Source organism: Urocitellus parryii, chromosome 7, assembly GCF_045843805.1.
Source record: "Urocitellus parryii isolate mUroPar1 chromosome 7, mUroPar1.hap1, whole genome shotgun sequence".
Lineage (NCBI taxonomy): Eukaryota > Metazoa > Chordata > Mammalia > Rodentia > Sciuridae > Urocitellus > Urocitellus parryii.
The window spans coordinates 74503230-74521821 of NC_135537.1; the positions used below are offsets into that span (position 1 = coordinate 74503230).

At 34.6% G+C, this 18592-nt stretch overlaps 1 protein-coding gene across 1 annotated transcript in view; it reads right to left on the minus strand.

Moving 5' to 3' along the window:
* Rp1 (RP1 axonemal microtubule associated) overlaps positions 1–18592 on the minus strand; it is a 163758-nt gene that overhangs the window by 81558 nt on the left and 63608 nt on the right. Inside the window, exons 8-11 of the mRNA XM_077801313.1 lie at positions 9998–10073; positions 9081–9157; positions 8938–8969; positions 8637–8766 (exon numbers count right to left, since the gene is read on the minus strand). Of these exons, the coding sequence (XP_077657439.1) occupies positions 8637–8766; positions 8938–8969; positions 9081–9157; positions 9998–10073 (315 nt within the window). The remainder of the gene's footprint in view (positions 1–8636; positions 8767–8937; positions 8970–9080; positions 9158–9997; positions 10074–18592) is intronic.

An 18592-nucleotide genomic window follows, 5' to 3' on the forward strand; every position in this document is an offset into this window, starting at 1 on the left:
TTAATCACCCCAAAGAAAACCCTGCACCCATTAAGCAATCATTTCCCATTCCCTGCTCCCCATTCTCTAGCAACCAGGATTCTGCTTTGTTTGAATTTATATCTCCTGGATTTCATATGAATGGAATTAGCTGTGACTTTTTGTGTCTAGCTTCTTCCACTCAACTCAATGTTTTGATGGCCCACCATGTTATAACATGCATCAGTTCTTCATTCCCTTTTGTGCTAAATGCACCACTTTGTTTATTCATTCATTGGTTGATGGACGTTGTTTCCACTTTTCTCACTATTGTGAATAGTGCTGTCATGGACATCTGTATAATTACTTTTGTTTTCTATTCTCTTGGGCATATACCTACGAATAAATTGCTAAATCACAAAATAATTCTAATTGCATGAAAGTATTTTCCAAAGCTGCTAAATAATTTTCACATTTCCACCGGCAACTCAAAAAGAATTCAATTTTTCTCCACATTCTTACCAGATCCTTGCAATTTTTCATTATTTGTATCATAGCCATCCAAGTGGATGTAAAACAGTATATCATTTTGGTTTTAATTTGTATTTCCATGAGAACTAATGAAACTGAACAGCTTTTCATGTATTTGTTGTCTATTTATGTATCTCTTTTTGGACCATTGTCTACACAAGTTCCTTATTCATTTTTTAATTGTTTGCCTTTTGTTGTTCAGTTTTAAGAGTTTTTAATATATTCTGGGTATAGACTTTTATGAGATATATGATTTGCAAATATATTCTCCTCTTTTGTGGATCATCTTTCATCTCTTGTAATATCCTTTGAAGCAAAAAAAATTTTAACTTGATGTTCATTTTATCTGGGTTTTTTTTCTTTATTACTTGTGGTTTTTAATCTCATATCTAAGAAGCCATTGACTAAGAAACTTCCAAGGACATAAAGTTTACTTTTACATTTCCTTTCTCAGAGTGTTTCAACTTTACCTCTTACATTTAGGCCATTAGACCATTTTGAATTAAAATTCGTATGTGTAGTGAGGTAAAAATAAAACATCATTCTTTTTTATTTGGACATCAAATTGTCATAGCACCATTTGTTTAAGAGACTATTCCCACTGGATGGTCTTGACATCCTTAATGAAAAATAATTGACCATAGATGTATGGATTCATTTTTATCTGTTCTATTCCATTTATTTGTTTGTATGTATGTATGTAAGATTTTTTTATTTACCGATTGATTTTATTACAGTGCTTGGGATTGAACCCAGGGCCCTCCACATGCTAAGCAAACACTCTAGCACTGAGCTGTAAACCTACCTCCTATCTATTTTTACACCAATATCCCTTTATTGTAATTACATTAGCTTTATAACAGTTTTTCAAATCAAAATGTGAATTTTCCAACTTTGCTCTTGCTCGATATTGTTTTGGCTATTTGAGGTCCCTTGAAATTCTTTTCAGAAGTGTTTCTATTTCTGCAGAAAAGGTATTGGTATTTGGTGGTATTGCATTGAATCTGTAGATCACTTTCAGAAGTATTACCAGCTTAACAATATTAAAACTTCAAATACCATAAGTGTACAATATATTTCCACCTTGGTAAGTCTTTTTCCTTTCACAAATATTTTATAGTTTTAGTGTACAAGTCTTACACTTGTTGGTTGAATTTATTCCCAAGAAGTTGATACTATTATCATTAAAATTGTTCTCTGAAATTTACTTTTGAATTATTTCTATTGCAGATATATACAAATGATTTTTAGTGCTTTTTTAGTAATTTTTAGTCATTTTTTATATCCTACAACACTGATGATTTTATTTATTAAGCATAATACTTTCCTTGCTGTGGACCCATTAAGATTTTCTATATATGAGATCTTGTCATGTATAATTATAATTTTACTTCTTCCTTTTTTATGTTGGATGCCTTTATTTTATTGCATACTGCTCTATCTACAACTATCAGTAAAAGGCTAAATAGAAGTGGTAATAGCAGTCATCCTTTTCTTTTTCCAGATGGGGGGGCGGTGTTCTCTCTCTTACCACTAATAAATACTACCTTTGACAATTTAATAAATGCTCTTTACCATGCAGAAGGAATTTCTTTCTATCCCTAGTTCATAGAATATATTTTCATGAAAAAATATTGCTCATTACTTTTATGTTAGAAATATTTTTCCTAATTCTTGCACTGCATTTTATAGAAAGCATTTTATAAGTACATCCACAGTCAGAAAAGTGGCATCAATATTAACGCTGCAGAAAAATTACACAGAATACTAAGGACTTTCCATCATATCAGGGCAGAATTTAGAAGTTAAACAGCAGCACAAGAAAGAAGCTGAGAATCCCAATAAGAGACAAGAGATAGATATTGCCCTTTTCATTCCTACCCTTACTATTAAGGGAAAGGGAAGCCCATCCTGAGAAAGTTCTGTGAGTAGCTACCTTACAGAACAATGTATGAACTGTATACTGGTAATCTAAAGTAGATCAAACATTATTCTAAAATCACAGCTCAAAACAAACATGTATTTTCCTATAACTTCTGTTGGGAGCAACTTCTGTGGGTGACTCATGGTCTGTAATGACGTTGCCATCAAGTTGATGGTTGCAGTTAGTTATCTGATGGCTGGACTGGATCAGGAGGGCCCTCCTAAAAGATGTCTGGATCCTGTATCTATTGACAAAAGCTTCTATTCCATGTTATACCAGCCTCTCCGCTAGGCTGCCTGAATGTCATCATAACATGGCAGTTGGCTTCTCCCAGAAAAAGTGAGAGGCAGGAGGAATCTGTAATGCTTTTTTGGACAAACTCTTAAAAGTCATCCATAGTGATTTCACCACATGTTATTTGTTAGAAGAAAGTCACTAAATTTAGCTCTTACTCAAGGAGAGAGGAATTAAGGTCTACCTTGGTTATTTGTTATTTGTGGACATATTTAAAAACCTCCACATTGAAAAATGCAGACACCTCTTGCATATGCAATCATCTGACATAGCACAAAATAAACACTCCAAAAATAGAAAACAAAAATCCTATCTCAAAACCCAGAACATAGAACTATACAAAGATAATACAGAAGACAGAAGAATATGACACATTACTCATTTCCATTTATGTGATATATTGAAAACATTTAAAAAGCAAACTTAATCCTTTTAGGACTATAAATCAAATATATCTAAAATTAGGTTATGAGGGGCTTTTTTTCCTTAAAAGACTACTACTATTGTGAAATTAGAAGGATATATGAATCTCTATCTTAGAGTAAATCTTTTGAAATTTTAAGGGATATGAAGTTTGTGAAACTGAACCAGACATAAAAATAGCTATCAAGGATGCAGTGATAAAAAAAAAAAAACAGTATAGCTTTGGTTACTTGGTCCTTCCTTTTAGTTATAGGATCCCAAAATACAGACAAGAAGGCTTATTTGTATCTGTCACTGTCAATAATGTTACAGAATTGTTTTTTAGTAACTGAAAGAGCTCATGATCATAACAGTTCCCTGTGCAATTTCAAAGAACTTCTCATGCTATGCATCTGCTTTTAGGTCTAGTATTGCCAAGAAATGGTTCAGTAGCATTTAGTGAAATAAGCATTCTAATTCTGAGTATGAAAATAGCTACATTTATTACCAGCTTAATCACAAAATGAAATATTGGCTTACAATGATAAAAACATTATTTTGTGAAGTAAAAATTATGAGTCAATATATTTCCAACATTCCTAAGATACTTCCTTGAAAAGGTGTTCCCGGGTCAGTGTTCATCCCATGAGAAAACTGATTGATTAGTGTGAATTTATGGGACAGTGTGAAAAACGTCAGGAAGTAATCCTGTGGGTAATTATTGCACATAAAAGACCTCCTGTTGTCAAACTGTCAGTTACACTGAGGAAAATTACTCATACCATCCGGCACCTGCCTTTTTTAGAGCTGTTCATTCTGCTTTATGTTTTGCAGGAATAGCATATTCAAATTCTGGAAACTCTGAAGGGTAAAAAGTTTATGTGGTTTCCTACCAGTCAGATTGGTCTACAGAGAGTCAAGTGCTGGCCACAGGTCAAGAACTCATCTGGGGCTGCCAGAGCCTCAGTTCCTTCTTTGGGAAAATAACTTCCTGGGCTTCTTCCTGAAATTAGGACTGGGTTTCAAGAAAGATTAATCCAAGATGTGAAAGCAGAAGATGAAGTTCTTGGAAGCTAAAGTGTTGCTTTAGCTGCTTTCTATTAGTGAGAACATGCAGAAAGGGCTGGCCTAGCAAGAGAAGGCTCTACATCTTTTAGGAAGATGTGTCAAGGTCCTTTTATAAACCAGCCTATGGAATAGATGCTAGAAGAAAAAAATCCTTCCGAGTTCTGAGATCCTTCATGCCCCTGCACAAATAAATGAGCAAAGACATTTATAAAATGGTTTTCTAAGGAGACATTACAATGCAGTGAAGAAGACATATCATTCTCTCCAGATGAACCAGGGGAGTAAAGGTAACACCTTTCCTTTCCTTCCCCTCCCTGGAGATTTGCTTACATTCCAGAATAAAGATAGGTTCTCAGTTTCTTTCTTCCTTCCTTTCTTCCTTCCTACCTATCTTCCTTCCTTCCTTCTTTCCTCCCTCCCTCTCTCCCTCCCCTCCCCCCTCTTTCTCATTTGCTGGAAGAAAAGATATGCAGCCCTATAAAAGAGTTTCCTAATTTGGGAATTTTCTCTCCCTTAATATATCCAACTGCCTGCACAGAACGCTTAGGCTCTCTATTCACGACACCATGGAACTATGGTTCGGGGAATTGACACAAGATATCGCTGTAGCTGCTGCACTGGATGTCAGAAATAAATGGTTTCAGTCTGACCAGTGGTCTGGTGTTTCCTGCAGGTAGAATAAAACTTAGAGCATTCATGCCTTCTGATTTAACAATAGGACATAATTTTGTGGTCATATTTGCAAATACCATCTACCATGCTAATAAATAGGGAACAAAGGGAACAGGATATGAAGGAATATTTTTACTGATCTAACTGGATTGATTAGTAATCTCAGATGGAAACCAAGAGTTAAGTAAAATATTTAAACTGATTACTTTTGGAAGGAGAAGTGACTTGGAAACTTTCTTTGAGGGCTGGGATGTGGCTCAGTGGTAGAGTACCTGCCATCCCAGAATGTGTGAAACCCTGGGTTCATTCTCCAGTGCCATGGAGGATAAAAAAAAAATATTTTTTAATGGTCATCTATTTTCATAGATGAGAAAACTGGATGATTCCTAGGATCTCTAATGTCAAGTAAAAGAGAATATGCTATAGGTTACTGTCCCCAGAACATTCTAGAGGTTATTTGAACAGCCCAGTTTCCTTCAAAAAGTATGGGAAAGAACAGACCCACAGGACTTAAAAATAAGAACCATATGATCATCTCGATAGATGCAGAAAAAGCATTTGACAAAGTACAGCATCCCTTTATGTTCAAAACATTAGAAAAACTAGGGATAACAGGAACATACCTCAATACTGTAAAAGCAATCTATGCTAAGCCTCAGGCTAGCATCATTCTGAATGGAGAAAAATTGAAGGCATTCCCTCTAAAATCTGGAACAAGACAGGGATGCCCTCTCTCACCACTTCTATTCAATATAGTTCTCGAAACACTGGCCAGAGCAATTAGACAGATGAGAGAAATTAAAGGCATAAAAATAGGAAAAGAAGAACTTAAATTATCACTATTTGCAGATGACATGATTCTATACCTAGCAGACCCAAAAGGGTCTACAAAGAAACTATTAGAGCTAATAAATGAATTCAGCAAAGTGTCAGGATATAAAATCAACACGCATAAATCAAAGGCATTCCTGTATATCAGTGACAAATCCTCTGAAATGGAAATGAGGACAACCACTCCATTCAAAATATCCTCAAAAAAAAAAAAAAAACTTGGGAATCAACAAAAGAGGTGAAAGACTTATACAATGAAAACTAAAGAACCCTAAAGAGAGAAATAGAAGAAGATCTTAGAAGATGGAAAAATATACCCTGTTCATGGATAGGCAGAACTAACATCATCAAAATGGTGATATTACCAAAAGTTCGTTTTCTATAGGTTTAATGCCATGCCAATCAAAATCCCAATGGCATTTCTTGTAGAAATAGATAAAGCAATTATGAAATTCATATGAAAAAATAAAAGACCCAGAATAGCAAAAACAACTCTAAGCAGGAAGTATGAATCAAGTGGTAAAGCGATACCAGACCTCAAACTATACTATAGAGCAATAGTAACAAAAACAGCATGGTACTGGTACCAAAACAGGCAGGTGGACCAATGGTACAGAATAGAGGACACAGAAACCAATCCACAAAACTACAACTATCTTATATTTGATAAAGGGGCTAAAAGCATGAAATGGAGGAAGGATAGCATCTTCAACAAATGGTGCTGGGAAAACTGGAAATCCATATGCAACAAAATGAAACTGCACCCCTTTCTCTCGCCATGCACCAAAGTTAACTCAAAATGGATCAAGGAGCTTGATATCAAATCAGAGACATGGCGTCTGATACAAGAAAAAGTTGGCTCCGATCTACATACTGTGGGGTCGGGCTCCAAATTCCTCAATAGGACACCCATAGCGCAAGAGTTAACAACTAGAATCAACAAATGGGACTTACTCAAACTAAAAAGTTTTTTCTCAGCAAAAGAAACAATAAGAGAGGTAAATAGGGAGCCTACATCCTGGGAACAAATCTTTACTCCACACACTTCAGATAGAGCCCTAATATCCAGAGTATACAAAGAACTCAAAAAATTAAAAGATAAGAAAACAAATAACCCAATCAACAAATGGGCCAAGGACCTGAACAGACACTTCTCAGGAGGACATACAATCAATCAACAAGGACATGAAAAAATGCTCACCATCTCTAGCAGTCAGAGAAATGCAAATCAAAACCACCCTAAGATACCATCTCACTCCAGTAAGATTGGCAGCCATTATGAAGTCAAACAACAAGTGCTGGCGAGGATGTGGGGAAAAGGGTACACTTGTACATTGTTGGTGGGACTGCAAATTGGTGCAGCCAATTTGGAAAGCAGTATGGAGATTTCTTGGAAAGCTGGGAATGGAACCACCATTTGACCCAGCTATTGCCCTTCTCGGTCTATTCCCTAAAGACCTAAAAAGAGCATGCTACAGGGACACTGCTACATCGATGTTCATAGCAGCACAATTCACAATAGCAAGACTGTGGAACCAACCTAGATGCCCTTCAATAGACGAATGGATTAAAAAAATGTGGCATTTATACACAATGGAGTACTACTCTGCATTAAAAAATGACAAAATCATAGAATTTGCAGGGAAATGGATGGCATTAGAACAGATTATGCTAAGTGAAGCTAGCCAATCCCTAAACAACAAATTCCAAATATTTTCTTTGATATAAGGAGAGTAACTAAGAACAGAGTTGGGAGGAAGAGCATGAGAAGAAGATTTACATTAAACAGGGGTGAGAGGTGGGAGGGAAAAGGAAAGAGAAGGGAAATTGCATGGAAATGGAGGGAGACCCTCATGGTTATACAAAATTACATACAAGAGGAAGTGAGGGGAAAGGGGAAAAAAAACAAGGGGGAGAAATGAATTACAGTAGATGGGGTAGAGAGAGAAGATGGGAGGGGAGGGGATGGGGGATAGTAGAGGATAGGAAAGGCAGCAGAATACAACAGACACTATTATAGCAATATGTAAAACAGTGGATGTATAACTGATGTGATTCTGCAATCTATATACGGGGTAAAAATGGGAGTTCATAACCCACTTGAATCAAAGTGTGAAACATGATATGTCAAGAACTATGTAATGTTTTGAACAACCAACAATAAAAATTAAAGGAAAAAAATAAAATACTTTACAATAAAAAATAAATAAATAAAATTAAAAAAAATAAAAAGTATGGGAAAATTACATTCATAGATACAGCAGGCAAATTTTATATTAAATAGTGAAGTTCCAAATTTCAAAAAGAGTTGAAGATTAGGGTCTATAATCAAATACCCACCATAATCAGTCTATTCCTTCTTTGTTAATCCTATGAGTATGGATTTATGTCATGCTAATGTTAAATATCAAATCTAGTTTTTCTTTGCCTCATTTTCCCTTTGTACCTTTACTAAGGCATTAGCTACAAACTACCACTATTAGAATTGTTGCCCATGCTTGCTTTCTTCATTAGATTATGAATCTCTGGAATTGAGAAGAATATCTTAGTTACTTTCTTGCCTCTCAAATTAACATGATATTTTGAAGAGAGTGGGTGCTCAGTATTTAGGAACACTAACTTAATTCCCCAATAATCATATCCATCAAGAGCCAATAGCTGCTGCTTTTTATGAATGGTTAATGGTAACTGCCTACATTTTATTCTTCACTTAATTAATACCAAATATAAATTTTTAATGGCACATTGTTCTGCATTATGCTGTCTGCACATATTTAAAGCCTGTTGTCTACTGATCATTTGTAATGCAGATAGTTAATTATTTAAATGGCCTAATACTGGTGTAAAGGCATCCAAAAAAGAAAGAGTAAAATTGCAAATCATGCTATGCCTAGAAACCTGCCATCCTTCCACTCCCAGGCCTGCCCAGCACCACATGCTTGTCTGCTGGCTTTACCATATTTGTCAGTCTTCTCTCCAAGGGCATCAACTGTGCCATCTGGATGCAGACGGACGAACCCTCCAGTCAGCCTGTTGTAGAACTGAAGGGTATTTCCTTTCGTAAACTTCCAGCTTTCTGCAGCCCACTAAAAACAAAAATAAAACAAACAAAAATACCAAGTGAGAAAATACCAAGAGAAGAAATTACAAAGTAATGTCTCTTACTAAACATTATACCCTCTTCTGTTTTAACACCTCAAATAGTTATCTGAACATGGTTTGTACTAAATAGTTTAAAGCCCAAAGCAAAATCTCACAGTTTCTTTTCTCTGAAGTTCTAGCTTCTTCCCTGAGAAGATAAAAGAGAGGATCATGAATGTTAGTAGTGTCATGCTTTCTTCCATCATCATAAAATATAATTTTCCAAAAAAAAAAAAAAACATTTGTACATAACACTCACTTGCAGAGAAGATACTGTTAGTCCTGGCATACAATTCTCTGACAATTTTACCATCATCTTCTCCTTGATCCAGCCATCTGTGGAAAGAAAAGTGCATCCGTTATTTTCAGGCTTTATATTTACTCAAACTATTAGCGAATATCTACTCTAGTCAGAAAAACTGGATAGCTGGATCTGGGAGGAGTACTGTATACCTACTTGATAAAGGCAAAATAGTACAGAATGGAACAGGAAATCCCAGAATGACCACAAGAGTGCAAGGAAGAAGAAGCTGCCATCTGGTAAGGATCACATGTTTTCCCTAATGCACAGGGGAGTTAATCAGTCATCCTGCTATTTGAAAAGGTCACAGACAGTACATCCATTGGACCAATTATTTTACCCTGTTCTTGCGGCACCAACTACAATTCCAATTCCAGTCAGTTATTACTGGTTCCATATAGAAAGAGGCAAAAAGTGTTTTCAAAAAGACAAATCTATCACCACTGCTGGCATAATAACAAAATGTCAAGACCTATGGACAACAAGTTATCACTGTCATTGACGTTTTACAAGCCAAATGCAAAATTTAGCATGCACATTTGTTATTTTTGAAAGGAATTTGGGACCAACTTAAAAGAAAGTATGTTTTCTTGTCAGAGATTTTCACTCTCCTTACTAATGTGTAGAGGGAAATAAAAAAAAATTAAATATATTTTAATTTACTAATAAACATTAAATTTATATCATCAGGAATGATAATAAACATAATAGATACATTTCTCCATAGAAGCACAAGTCCCTAAGATTAATGTTCATAAAAGTGATTCAACAAAGCATCTGTTACCAGGAATAATTCAATAAGCTACCTAGATCTCAAAAGCACATGAACATAAAATTGACTAATTATAATCTGTTCCATGTAAAAACACACAAACCTGTGACAAAAGAAGGCATAGTCACGATTTGTTGTGGGATCCTTGACCACAACATCATCAAGAAACCAGCCGTTTCCTAAACACAAATTGAAGAAAGAAAAATATAATGTGAATATATATGGTCCAGGGATTGCTTCAAGTTTTGAGAAATTACTTGTTACTTCCAGACACACAAAAAAAGTCTTATGCAACATAAAACTTTAGTACTTCATATAAAAGCAAATTACAACAGAAGTAAACTATATGAAACATACATATGTCTTATACATGCAACAAGCACAGCATTATTTTAAAACTTCATACTTTTATAAATATTTTAATATGATTTTCCAAATAAATGAAAATAGGATAATTTCTCCATTGCTCTTGATTTTATAAACTATATTGATAATCCTGAACTTAATCTTCCAGAGAATATATATTTGATGAGTTAGTAGTATCTTATAATTCCAGAAAATTATTAAAGCTTATTAAAGTTTATATGGACTAAGTCTATGTAAATAAAATAAATGTTTTGATCAGATAAAAATAAACAGTTATTTAGAAACCCTGTCTCTGTCTGTTACTTGGGATGGGTCCTGACTGAGGAATACATGAGTCATAATTATCTCATATGTGTGTTTCTCTTGAGTTCACAAAGAACTTTGGAATATGTGAACTAATTTGGTCCTGATAATTATACAATGATAGGCATTATTGTTCTCAGCTCTTCAATTAAAAGCCAAAGACTGGCAGAGTACATTGAAAAACAAGACCCAACTACATATTGTATTCAAAAGACTCATCTTACAGGCAAAGGCAGCCACAGACTGAAAGTAAAAGGATGGAAAATGATATTCCATGCAAATAGAGCCTAAATGCAAGCAATAGTAGCTACTCTCATATCCAACAAAGGGGACATCAAGCCAAAATTAATCAGAAGAGACAAAGGGGGTCACTTTATAAGGGTAAAGCGAAAAAAAATTCAACAAAGATACATAATAATGATAAATATTTATGCCCCAAACACTGGTGTATCTAGTTACTTAAAACAAACTCTACTCAAAGACCTAGATAGACCCCTATACAATAATACAGGGCACTTTTAACACACCTCTCTCACCAACAGATAGGTGGTCATCCTAACATAAAATCAGTAAAAAACTCTTTAAACCTAAAAATATATAATAAATTGAGCTAACAAGTGTCTATAGAATATTTCATCCAATAACAGCAAAATTCATTTTTTTTCAAATTTCATTGAATCCTCTCCAAAATATACCATATTGTAGATCACAAAGCAAGTCTTAACAAATTAAAAAAATTGTCATAAACCCTTGCATCTTATCAGATCATAATGGAATATAATTAGAAATCAATAGCAAAACAACTATGGAAACTACATATCTATAAAGAGATTGAAGGATATACTTTTGGATGATGAATGAAACAAAGATGAAAATAGAATATAAAATTTAAAATTTCTAGAATCAACTGAGAGTAGAGACAACATATCAGAATCTCTGGGACATTTTATGAAGGAAGATCTAAGAGAAAACGTAAGAACAAGATATCCTACAAAAAAAAAAAATCAAAAATATCCCCCCAAAAGCTAAAAATGCATCTCAAGGTTCTATAAAAACAAAAACAAATCAAACTCAAAACCAGTATAAGAAAGTATTAAGATCAAAGCTGAAATTAATGATATATAAAATGGAAAAGTAATACAAAAGGTCAATGAAACAAAAAGCTGATTCTTTGAAAAGATAAACAAGTTTGATAAATCCTTAGCCAAACTAACCAACAGAAAAAAAGACCCAAATTAGCAAAATAAGAGATAAATATGAGATATCACAACAGACATCTGAAAACCAGAGGCTCTTAAGAACTACTTTGAAAACTTATATTCCAATAAATTTGAAAATCCAAAAGAAATGGATAAATTTAGACACATAAGACCTACCAAAATCGAACCAAGAAAGCATAAACACACCAACAAGCAATCAACTTGAAGCATTAATAAAAATTCTTTCAAAAAAGAAAAGCCCAGCTGAATTCTATCAGTCCTTTAAAGAAGAACAATGTAAATTCTCCTGATTCTGTGAAATAGAAAGTTACCCTCCTATGAAGCCAGTATCACCCTGATTCCAAAACCAGATAAGGACATGTCAAGGATAGAAAACTACAGACCAGTATTCCTGATGAACATAAATGAAAAAATCTTTAATAAAAAAACTAGTAATTTGTATTCAGAAACACATTAAGAAGACTACAAATCATGATCAAGTTGGTTTCATTCCAAAGACACAAGGAAGCTTCAACAAATGCAAATCAATAAGCAAATAGAATTAAGTACAATCATCCTATGATCATCTCAAGAGATGTAGAATAATCTTCACCAAATTCAACACCCAGTCATTTTCAACTACTGAAGAAATGAGGGATACTAGGAACTTACCTTAACATCATAAAGGTTATATATGAAAAACCCAAAGCCAACATCATACTGAATAGGGAAAAACTGAAAATATTTCCTCTAAAGTCAGGAACCAGAAAAGGATGTCTATGCTCACCATTCCTATCCAATAGCACTTAAAATTTTAGCTGGAACATTTAGGCAAGAGAAGGAAATAAACAGAATAGGAAAGGAAAAAGTCAAATTATCACTGTTTGCAGATGACATGATCCTATATTTAGAAGACCCAAAAAGCCTATCAAAAGATTTCTAGAGCTAATAAATGAATCCAGTAAAGTAACAGGATAAAAAATTAACAAACAAAAATTAACAACAACGTTTATATACACTAATAATGAGTTCAATGAAAAAGAATTTAGGAAAACAATCCCATTCACAATAGGCTTAAAAACAAAATGAAATAAAAGAAATACCTTAGGACCAAATCTAACCAAAAAGGTAAAGGACCTCTACAATGAAAATTATCAAACTCCAAAGAAAGAAATTTAAAAAGGCATTAGAATATGGAAAGACCTCCCACATTCTCGGACAGACAGAATTAATATTGCTAAAATGGTCATATTGCCAAAAGCAATGTATAGATTTGATGCAAACCCCACCAAACTACCAAGAATGTTATTCCCAAAACTTTAAAAAATAAAGTCCTAAAATTCATATAGAAGAATAAAACACTCAGAATAGCCAAAGCAATTCTGAGCAATAAAATCAATGCTGGAGACATCACAATACCCAATTTTAAACTATATTACAGAGCTATTCTAACAAAACAGCATGGTATGACAAGAATTAATAAATGGGGTAGCATCAAATTAAAAGGTTTCTTCACATTAAAGGAAATAAAATCATGAAGAGACAGCTCTCACAATGGGAGAAAATTTTTGCCAACTACTCATCTGACAGAGGATCAATATCCAGAATTTATGATTCAAAAAACTTAACACCAAAAAATGACCCATCCAATAAATGCACAAATGAAATAAACAGACACTTCTCAAAATAAAAAAAATATATAGATGGCCAACAAATATATGAAAAAATGTTCAACATCTTTAGCAATCAGGGAAATGCAAATCAAAACCACATCAAGAGTTCATCTCACTCCAGTTAGAATGACTATCATCAAGAATACAAATAATAAATGCTGGTGATAATTTGGGAGACAATTAACACTCATACATTGTTGGAGGGACTGAATATTAGTACAACCACTGTGGAGTCTGTCTTCAAAAGACTAAGAATGGAACCACCATATGACCCAACTAAACAATTTCTCAGTCTTTATCCAAAAGAATTAAAGTGAGCATACTTATAGGAATACATGCATAGCCATGTTTACAGTAGCACAATTCACTATATCTAAGTTATGGAACCAGACCAGTTGTCTGTCAATAAATGAATGAACAAAGCAAAGTGGTACCTATCCACAATGGAGTTTTACTCAGCCATAAAGAATGAAGTCATGTCATTTTTTCCAGGAGTTCTATCCAGAAAAATGAACTGGAAAACATCATACTAAGTAAAATACACCAGACTCAGAAAATCAAGGATCACGTGTTTTCTCTCATAAATGGAAACTACAGAGAAATTCTACTGATGTTCCTTATCATAAAAATAAAAGGGAGACCAGGAGAATAGAAAGTAGGAATTAGATAAAGGGCAGACAGAAGGAGAAAGAGAGAAATGAGGGAATGAATTAGACCAAATTATGCTATGTGCAGGTACAATGTATTAAAATAAATCCTAATATTATGTATAATTATAATTCATCAATAAAAATATTTTATAAAATAACACTTTATAAATTAATAAGTTCATCTAAAAGTATTTATGTACAAATATATTGTCTACATTTTTCCCCCATAAGTGAGAAAGACCCAGGACTGAAATTAGAACAAGAAAAGATGAGTTCATAAAGAAATCCAAGCTATCTCTGCAAGAATTAGGCAGAAAGAATAGGAGTCAACAAAGTAATATTAAATTCCACTGAATGTGTTACTTTCTTAATATAATGCACAGAATGAGTGGTTTTCTAATATTCAAAATATTATTCATTACTTAATATAATGTTTATTTTATACTGGATTGGGTTTTTTTTAAAAAATAGACCAAAAAAGGCATTGAAATAATATAAAATTTTAGCACCTACTTAAAAAAAACAACACTATAGGTACTTTATACATTTTCAATGCCTATGTACAGCCCTTCTATATGTCATAAATATGGATCCTGCCATGTAAGAGTTTGTTGCTCTGCTGTGGTACACAGAAGCCAGGTGCTTACTGCATTGTTTCCTTTGTCTAGATATAAACAAAAAATGGACTACATTTCTCAGTCTCTCTTGAAATTAGGTAGAGATCCATGACTCATTTCTTGCCAAAGGAATGAAAACAAAAACAATGTACATCACTTGCAGACCTAGCCTTGAAACACATCCTTCAAGAATCTCTGACCAGCTCCACCTTCTGTGGGGACCTTGGAAGCCAGAGAGCACCTGAAGTCTCTGCAAATTGACTGGACCCAGAGCTGTGATGCACTGCTCCAAGAATAGCTGCCTGAGAGAATTTCAAGCTTGCATCAGACTGCTATATTAACAACAAACAAACCCGTGCTGCGTGAAACCTCTCAGCATTTGAGGTGATTTGTTATTCCAGCTAGTGAGCATTGATGACCCAAGACATGTATCTACATTGTTCACTTGACATTATACATGAGTATTCCCACATTTTTCCTAAATATTATTAGCCATTGCTTTTAAAGTTCTGTAACATTTCTGTGTACTGAGGTAACACATAGAATATATTTCCTATAAATCATCTGAGCCTGCTCCTTTTCTTGGACAATATTTCTTTAATAAGTTTCTCTATTTCTTCTTTAGCCTATCTAAACTTTATATCTTTGTCAATTTTGGTAACCAGTGCATCCCTAGGAAATTATATATTTCATCAGAGCTTTTTTAAATGTACCTGCATAGAGGCCTAAAAAGTCTCTAGTAATTTTTTTTTCCTGTTTTAACAGCTCCCTTTCCATTGTTATTTCTCATTTTGTATGTTTGTGCTTTCACCCTTTCTCCTCTTGATAATGTTAGCTGGTAGCTTGTCTATTTTGGTAATTAAAAAAAAAAAAAACTTAAAGCAACTTCAAGAATTATATTGCTTTCAGATCTAAGTCCCTCTAAAACCATGACCTAGAATCAAGTAGGTACTTTGATTATGAAACCAGATACTCAGCTTCTGAATTCATGATAATTCACATTGTTTTCTTCTCATCACCTCATATAGTTGACTCACTCTGAGCTGTCAACCAAAACACCTAAGTAATTTATTCCATTCTGATGTTAAATCATATCTCCTCTATTTCTGTATTTGCAAAATTGGTTTTCTTAATCTATATTTGCCTTTAATTTCCAAGTAATTAATAATTAACATTATATATATAATATATATAATTTTTCCTATTATGAGATAGGGAAATTTGGTATTATGCCTAATAAATCCACAATTTTGATCATAATATTTTATTTATGTTTACCAATTCTTTTGGCTACCTTTCTGGAAACAGAATTCTTGAGTAGAATTAGTGTGGTTTTCAAATAACACTAAGTAATATCACTCACAAAATATTACATTACTTGACCACAATTCTTTTCCTCTCAACCCACCCCATTCCATATATTTTGGCCTTGGCCTTTTGATTTATTCATCATAGCTGCAGACTGAGCAATCTAGATGTCTTTCAATAGGTGAATGGTTAAACAAACTGAGGGGGGCTGGGGTTGTGGCTCAGCAGTAGAGCGCTCGCCTTGAACATGGGAGGCTCTGGGTTCGATCCTCAGCACCACATACACATAAATAAATAAAATAAGGATGTTGTGTTCAACTACAGCTAAAAATAAACAAATAAAAATATTTTTAAAAAATAAGGGAGCTCATGTATAATGGCATAATTTGGCATGAACATACTTTATATACAGAGTTATGAAAAATTGTTCTGTGAATGGATAATTATGATTGTAATGCATTCCACTATTGTCATGTATGTAAGAAATAAAAAAAAACAAACTGAGGGAAATTCATACTTTGGAGTACAAAAGGCAATTTTTAAAAAATCAACTATTGATAAATACAATTTGAATGAGTCTCTAGAAAATTATGAAGAAAAAAGCCAAAACTAAAAGATTACATAATACATAATTCCATTTTTATAACTCTCAAGAAATTTTAGAAATAAAGTATAGATTAACAGTTGCCAGAAGTTAATAACAAGGGATAGGAGAAGGAGGAAGAAGAAAGGATGTGGATGTAGCAAAAAGGCAAGAAGAGAAACATAATATCGAGGTAGTATAATTTTATGTCCTACTGTATCAATAACAACATACTGGTAACAATATTGTACTACAGCTTTGTAAGATGCTAACATTAGTGGAAACTGAGTAAAAGGTGCAGATAAATTTCTCTGTATTATTCATAAAATTACATTTGAATATATAAAATTAGAGATTCAAGATGACAGGTTAGAGAAAGCCTGCATTCCTAATTGCTCTGTAGCTTGGGAGTCAAGCAGCGGGTGTACTGTTTCATAGAGAGGCAGGTGAAAGTGGCATTTCATTAAAATTCAGTATTGGACAAAGACTCAGAAATTTGAATGCACTAAACAAAGAAGAAAGTACACTGAAGCCCTTAACCTCTGGGGTAACTAACTCCAGGTAGATAGGGTCAGAATTGAATTAAGCCGTAAGACACATGATGGGTGTCCACCAAACACAGGAATGACACAGAGGGAGGAAAACCCATTGAAAAGATTTGGTAAGGAAAATCCTAAGATCAGAAAAGCAGCCTGAACTTACTTAGCTGATCCAGAGGCTGCACCATGAATGGGTGTACGAAAAGTGCTCTGTATTTCTCAACTGGCAAGCAGAAAGCTGCAGGCATCAGTAATCTTGAGGTAGCCGCGCTGTAGCTACTGCTGTGGGATCCTAGAGATCACAGCAAATGCTGCCATACTGCACCAACAAGTGCCTACCGTGTGGCCTAGGGTGTACTCAGCAGAGGAGAGTTAAATAGGCACCGAGAGATTGTACCCAGGGGTATTCAAGTCAGAAAAAAAGAAAGGGAGCCCAACTCAGCATTTTCTTTGAGTCTAGCCATTCATGTGATCAGCAGGAGAGGGCTGGAAATCTGAAGAGGTGGATAAGAATCCACTCAGGGACTAAGCCTGGGAAGGCTTTGGGGGCAGCAGAGCGTATGGAGGATTGGCTCGCCTGCCCCAGGATCAGACTTCCTGGAGGTTCCTGAGATCCAGAATCCCAGCAGAGATAGGCAACTTTGGGCCCTACAGGTCTGTTGATCTAGTCTCTGTAGAGAAGATACCAAAAAAAAAAAAAAATACCCTAAGACCTGATTAGACCTAAGCACCAATCACAGGAACTCCACTCATAGAACCCTGCTGCAGTCCCACCCTGGGAGTGCATTGATCTGGTCTGTGCAAACAGAACTCCAACTGTCAGTACCTCCCCCTCCACCCTACCTTACACTGGACAGGAGGGAAGCTGAGAGTTATTTCAACCTGCTTCAGTCTTAGGCTGTTTATTGAGCAATAAAAGAAGAAGGGGTTAAAAAAAAACTGTGTTCTTATTCCCCCATCCCCTCTCTGTTTATAGCCCAAGAAGAAATGAAAAGGACAGTTGGGCATAGGCAGTTAACATCTATTCTCTTATTTCGACTACCTCATTGGAGATGATTCCTCTCCTTGATTCTCCCTTTACATTGTTTTTCCTATTTTCCCTCCTCCTTCCTTATAACCATAAACTACGACATCCCTCTATCTGTCACCTTTTGAACACTGTAAACTCTTTTCTACCTTCTTATCACATATTCCTTTCTCTTAACTACATTTCCCCCATCTCTTGGAAGTAATTGATTTATATAACTCCTGCCCTCACCATTCATGTGGTTGCCATTATTACTGCTGTGGTTAACATAACACCTGTTGTATATGCTTTAAAGCCAGATCTACTTCATGGTTGTTGATTGTTTTGTTGCTATTGACAATTGCTGACCTCCCCTTTCCTGCTTTTGAGGGAATTAATGTTATAGATCTCACAGTAGGAATTGGGCATTTATTTTAAGGCTGCATATTGTTTG